This window comes from Thunnus maccoyii, chromosome 8 (assembly GCF_910596095.1).
Source record: "Thunnus maccoyii chromosome 8, fThuMac1.1, whole genome shotgun sequence".
In the NCBI taxonomy this organism is placed as follows: Eukaryota; Metazoa; Chordata; class Actinopteri; order Scombriformes; family Scombridae; genus Thunnus; species Thunnus maccoyii.
This window is the reverse complement of record NC_056540.1, coordinates 19900282-19906292: the sequence shown is the minus strand read 5'-3', so window position 1 is coordinate 19906292 and position 6011 is coordinate 19900282. Positions and strand designations below refer to the sequence as shown.

The 6011-nt window shown below is 38.3% G+C and overlaps 1 protein-coding gene across 2 annotated transcripts; it reads left to right on the top strand.

The window, feature by feature from the left end:
- The first annotated feature begins 300 nt into the window (after positions 1-300).
- Positions 301-5270, top strand: si:ch211-145o7.3 (forkhead box protein N2). 2 transcript variants are annotated; one of them, XM_042419060.1, is made up of 5 exons: positions 301-445; positions 1461-2112; positions 2394-2515; positions 3485-3540; positions 3978-5270. In XM_042419060.1, exons 2-5 carry the CDS (start codon positions 1501-1503, stop codon positions 4328-4330), a joined length of 1143 nt encoding a protein of 380 aa, XP_042274994.1. In that variant the 5' UTR covers positions 301-445; positions 1461-1500; the 3' UTR covers positions 4331-5270. The 2 variants fall into 2 exon arrangements, with proteins under 2 accessions (XP_042274994.1, XP_042274993.1); XM_042419059.1 differs by having other exon boundaries at positions 1458-2112.
- Positions 5271-6011: the final 741 nt, after the last annotated feature.

The following is a 6011-nucleotide window of genomic DNA, read 5'->3' as shown; positions in this document are numbered from 1 at the left end:
TTGACATTTAGAGATATTCAGTGTTTATTGTTATATTTTAGAGCTGATGAAATATGATGCCTTGTTAGAGCTGAAACAAGCCAAAAGTACATTATTTTGCACCACCTAATATTGTTTACCGTCACTACTTGTTTATTGAAGTAAAACTGTTGAATGTCGTACTTTTAAAGAGGTATCATCGCCTGAACACTGTCTCCTCACAGACAGTTTTGGTTATTTGGTGTGAGACTGATAATTGCCGCGGGAGCGCGCCCGGGCACGCGCAGACTGCAAAGCGTCCTTTCCGTTTCCATGGAAACCGCGGACGGCAACACAGCACGGAGGGAGAGGTGTCCGACCCCGGTCCTAGTTTTAGAGATCATAATTTCACCTTTAACTTTTGAACGACGGTGTTTTGGGCCATTTAAGAATCCCCGAGTCCTGCCAGCATCATCTGTTAGACTTGGTAAGAAATAGTTTCATTCGTCTCGTCATGTAGCCGCTGCTAATATCACCGAGTTGGTTACCTGTGAGAGGAAAAGGCGGCTTTTCTTGACTAGATGAAACTTTATATTGTTCCGCCATTTCCCAACTGAACTGCTTTGTAGAGCCATGTGGTGTTACATCCAAACTTTTAAAGCGCTACACATTTGTTTTTACATGTAATTAAAAAAATCGATTAGCTTTCTTAGTTTTTGCTTTATGTCAGGACAGCCTCTGGATATATGAGCAACCTTGACTTTCTCTACCGGACCTGCACCTGTTCTCCACCGGCCACGATTTGCGTCTATTATAAACTGAAGGTGTTACGGTGAGAGTGGACACATAGTGGACTTTGAACGTTTTAGTGGATGTTCATCAGAGTGGAAAAGGATGGCTTAACATTTAACTTCATCAAGCTGTTTAGCGGTTTCTTTTGCAGTATTTTCCTTGACATCTTTTTAGTGTAAAACTTTTATTTGTCCTGCATGTTTGGATATTTCTTTGTGTTGAAAAGTAGTATTTAAACTTTGGTTTGCTTTTACCTAAAAACCGATAAAACATGGAAAAAATGCAAATACCTCCGGTGCAATTTCACCACTGTTTTTTTTTTCTCTGGACACACAGCCAGGGTCTAAAGAATAAAGGATGTTTGAAACAGAAAATTATTGATTTGTGAATCTGGATTATGAAATACTTTATTAATCATGAGTGCCACCATACATATAGGACAGACAACAGGTACTCATCTCAAGTCAGTACAAAAGACAGGGAGAGCACAGCACCATAATAAATAGTGTAAACATCAATGTGACTGTACTAGTATGTTAGTGGTTTTATATGACATCAACATATTCATGAACACCAACATTACCACAAACCTCAGAACAACCACAATTATATAAAAAAAAAAGCTGACCTGACCTGACCTGACCCAGTCCTCGATGCAATCCTTTCTCACAGCAGTAATTTTGATTCCTGTTTGACTTATTTTTCAGCAGAGGTACAGCTGAATGACAGAAGTTTCCTCCTGGGAGAGAGATGGAGAATAGCTCTCATACACTGCCACCCTCGTCTCCGTGTCCCACCACTCTCGGAGGGTCTCTGCCTTTCTCTTCCTCGCCACAGCAGACCTGCTCAAATGGCCGCGTCTCGCTCCCGCTTTCACCTATTTCATTCCCTCCATCCCCTACCTCACTTTCTCCAGCAACAGCAGAGTCTTTTCAGTCTTCCTCCCCTCTTTCACACTGCACAGCGTCTCAGTGCCTCGAAGGACAAAATGTACAATGCCTCAGCCTGGCAAACATATCTGACCAAGATGACCTGACCTGCCTCAGCTGGCTGCATCAGAGGGGCAACCTGCTACCGCTACAGCCCCTTCCCAAAATGGCACCACTGCCTCAGCTAGAGTCCTCCACGTCTTCTCAGTCTTTTTCTCCTGGCTCCTCCAAGCCGCCGTACTCCTTCAGTAGTCTGATCTTCATGGCGATAGAAGATTCACCGGACAAGAGGCTTCCAGTGAAGGACATCTATGAATGGATTGTTAACAATTTCCCCTACTACAGGACAGCGTCTGGAGGCTGGAGGAACTCCGTCCGACACAATCTATCCCTGAGCAAGAGCTTCCGTCGCATTCAGAGGGACAAGAGCCAGGTGGGTTTTCACACTGAGGGCAACAGCATCATGTAGTGAGTCAAGAAGTTTGTTTTTAAATGATAGTACTGAGGTTCAGGAGGCCATATCTGAGGGCATCCATCTTACTGAGATGTCCTTGTGCAACATAACAAATCCAGCTGTTAAGACAAAAATTAGACCTCCTTAAAGGGAAAATGATTATGAACAGCACATGTGTTGCAGCTGTTATACAGTCTGATGTGTCAGTGTTGCTTAAGACTAATATCTTTGATTTCTTGTCTGTTGATTATTTGTTTCAGTCAGTGGGGAAGGGATCGCTGTGGTGTGTGTGTCCAGAGTACCGGCCGGCGCTCCTCGAGGTGCTCAGAAAGACGCATAGTTATCACAGCACCAACAGCAATCTGATAAACAAGCCTGAACTGTGAGTATGATCGCACAGTTTAAGTCTTTATAAGTCTTTTATAAGCATTAGGGATGCACCAAACAGTTATTTTCATTCTCAGTTAATCTCTTTTTTATTAATCTTTTAGGACATGAAATGTCAAAAATAATGATTTTAAATAATATATAATAATTGCTGATAGTTACCAGAGCCTAGATTGACTTCTTAAAATTGAGTATTTAGTGTTTACAGGAGCAAAAATTCCAAAGTATTACATTTATAATTAAACAATATTAAACAAAGAAAAGCAAGCAACTTTTTACATCTGTGACGCTGGAAGTTGTTACCTGATAAATGACCAAAACAACTGATAATCAAAGGTGGAGAAGATACAATTTTTGTGTTCATTAACTCTTCATCAGATAATGAACTACAAGTAAATTCTAAATATTAATGGTGATACATATAGTTGGTTAATCAATTCATTGATTGACAATAAATTTGATAATTGGTTAGGTCATTTATCAAGAAAAAAGGCAAAACATTTGATGGCTCCACCTTCTCAAATGTGAGAATTGCCTCAGTATTTTAATATTTTAAGAAGCTATTTGATGACTTTTCTTGAGGCTTTTGGAAATTGCAATGGCAGTGACAGTTTTTATACAAAATGTTTTGTAAAAATAGACCAATTAATCCATAAGGAAACTAATCATTAGTTAAATCCCTACTAAATATTAATAATATGTTCATTGAGCCTCCCTGGATATTATTTTTTCTACTGGGATGGTCATTTTTATGTTAACACTTAATATTTTTGTGGACCTCTTTCTAACCAGAGCAGTATATGTGATGATGTTGTTTTATTTATCTGTAGTGTGTGAGGTGTTTCTGAATAATTTTGCATTTTTAATGACGCTTTTTTACTGAGGTATTTTAAACAAAAACACATCTGACCGACTAAATTTATGTTTAAGTATCTGTCTAACTATCTTTCCTCGTTGTGTCCAGATTGGAGGGAGCTGACTACGGGGTGCCTGCGGTGTGTGACTCTATGGAAATCTCAGGTTAGTGATGAGGAAACTTCACGGCAGGCTCATGTCATTTAATTAGCACAAGAACCCGCATATTTGACCCTTTATGAATTTCTTTTAGCCTACAATATTTTATCAATAGAAAGCAACAGCTCTCTGTGACACTTTTATTACCTGCAGCTTTTCTCCCTCTCTGCAGCTTTCTCAGCATGCAACATTGTTCCTGTGTTTGTGTTCAGTTGTCATGGCAACAACCTTTTATTACCTTGGCAACCCAGAAATAGCCTAGCTAGTCTCCTTTATGCCCCCTCATTTTATTTCCAAACCTATGCACCATACGTACCCACATGCCCACTGAAGAATCTGACAAGTGGCTGCATGAAAACAAGTTATTATTTATATCTTTATTTATATAAAATATACACAAACACAAGCTTTCAATTCTTCTTTCATTGTTTCTTCTCCTGCAGACCCTCTTTCACACACCCTCCTCCTGTCCACGCCCTCACCCCAAACCCTGATCACTGATAATCCATCTTTCGCTGAAAACCCACCTTGCCCTTTGACCCCGGATCACGAGGAGCTCGTCACCATGGAGTCGGTCGATTACCAGCAGGAGGAGGTCAGTGAGGAGATGGAGAAAGACCCCCTGTCAGACAGCGGGTACATCGAGTTACACTACTACCAGTCTCACCAGTACCAGTACCTAGTGCTGCCGGGTGACACCGAGCTGGACCTGGAGACTGTAGAGATCCTTCAGCTCGACGCCGAGGCCCAAGAGGCTGCTGGATCACTGCTGGACCTGGCAGGAGGTGGATATTAATATTATATCCAACTTAACAGTCACAACTGATGCAATGCTTCAGTCCGCGACGAGCAAATACTTCAACAGACCAACAAAAATGGGGATTTATGTTTTAACAGTCTTATGGATAATTGTTAAATCAGCTGCTTCTTTCCCGTTGACACTGCCCTAAGGTTTGCGTATTGTTATGTAGTTAGTTAAAAATATAGATCAACTTTTCTGATGGACTAACAAGACTATGAATCACATTACGTCACTTGATTCAGGAACTTTCAATGCACAAGCTGATTTTTTCTCTCCTACCATACACTTGTCCAAACTGCGACATGGACATAGACTCATGAGTGTAACATTAAACTGAAAACTATGAAAAACTATTAAAATTATACTCTAAGATATTCAAAGTGAGGAGGAAAGTATTAATAGAATAAGTTTTTAGGTTTTGCACTGTGATTTTTTTTTTTTTTTTTTATCAGACTCTGGTCATTCTCAGGGGTGGAAGTTGTACTTCCAACTCAAGTAGAAGCACTGTTTGTTAAGATATTTCTCAACTTAAAGTAAGATTTATATTGTGTTAAAAGCTGTTCAAGAGAAGTACAAAAGTAGCTCTTATGAGGAGTCACATCTGTTACTGTTTCAATATGAATACACCCCACACTTCTAATTCTTAAAAGTAGTGACCATCTTTTTTTTATAATTAAGTTTTATTAGACACTTAAAGCAAAGATAAATTGAATAACTGCTCATTAGGGCTGCAACTAATGATAATTTTCATTATTGATTAATCTGTCAATTATTGTCTAGATTAATCAATTAGTTTTTGGTCTATAAAATGTGAGTAAATGGTGAAAAATGTTGATTACTGATTCCTAAACCTCAAAGTGATGCCTTCAAATGTCTTGTTTTGTCCACAACCCAAAGATATTCAGTTTACTATCATAGAGGACCAAAAAAACCAAGAAATATTCACATTTGGGAGGCTGGAACCAGAAAATTTGGGCATTTTTTTTCTTAAAAAATGACTCAAAACAATTAATTAATTATCAAAATAGTTGACAATTAATTTTCTGTCAATCGACAAATTAATTAATTGAATAATTGTTGCAGCTCTATTGCTCATTATATTTTAGCACTGTAACTGTAGCCTATTCTGAAATTGCTGTCTTTCCAAACAGTAGTCAAGTAAATAATACTTCATTAAAAGATGACTTAAGCTATAATCTAAAACTGTAGATTTAACCCAAAAAGTATGTGAAAGCACTGATCAATTACAGCAACATAAGTACTTCCAGTTTTGATTCTAGTTAGTTTCTTTACACTCACTGGTCACTCTGTTGATCATGTTTGTTAGAGTTGATTTTAGCTTCAAAATGTGATGCTACTGAATTCCTGGACATGTTAAATGTTTTCTGTAAATTTGGATAAACCTTGATGTAATCTTGTAAGCTGAGATGTTTTCAATCAGGAATTGTTTGATTTAAATTTTCAGTTAAAACTATAAGAGGAACTCACTGCCATTTCAACCCCTTTACATTTCAGGGTACTGAATTTCTGTTTTCTGTAAATTGTATGTATTTTCAAAAGCTTTCGATTTTGTAATCTAACAAATAAAAATCTGTTATGCTGTTCTTGTGACCTAAGACTGTATCTCTCTGCTTTTTCTGTTCAGGCAACATATCAGTTTTATTTTGGGAGCAGT

What these genes read in the sequence shown, in the direction of transcription:
- si:ch211-145o7.3 (XM_042419060.1), top strand. Translation starts at nt 1,501, where the DNA reads ATGGAGAATAGCTCTCATACACTGCCACCCTCGTCTCCGTGTCCCACC. An exon ending in TTCAGAGGGACAAGAGCCAG is followed by an intron (nt 2,113 to 2,393) that starts GTGGGTTTTCAC and finishes TATTTGTTTCAG; the next exon opens with TCAGTGGGGAAGGGATCGCT. An exon ending in TGACTCTATGGAAATCTCAG is followed by an intron (nt 3,541 to 3,977) that starts GTTAGTGATGAG and finishes CTTCTCCTGCAG; the next exon opens with ACCCTCTTTCACACACCCTC.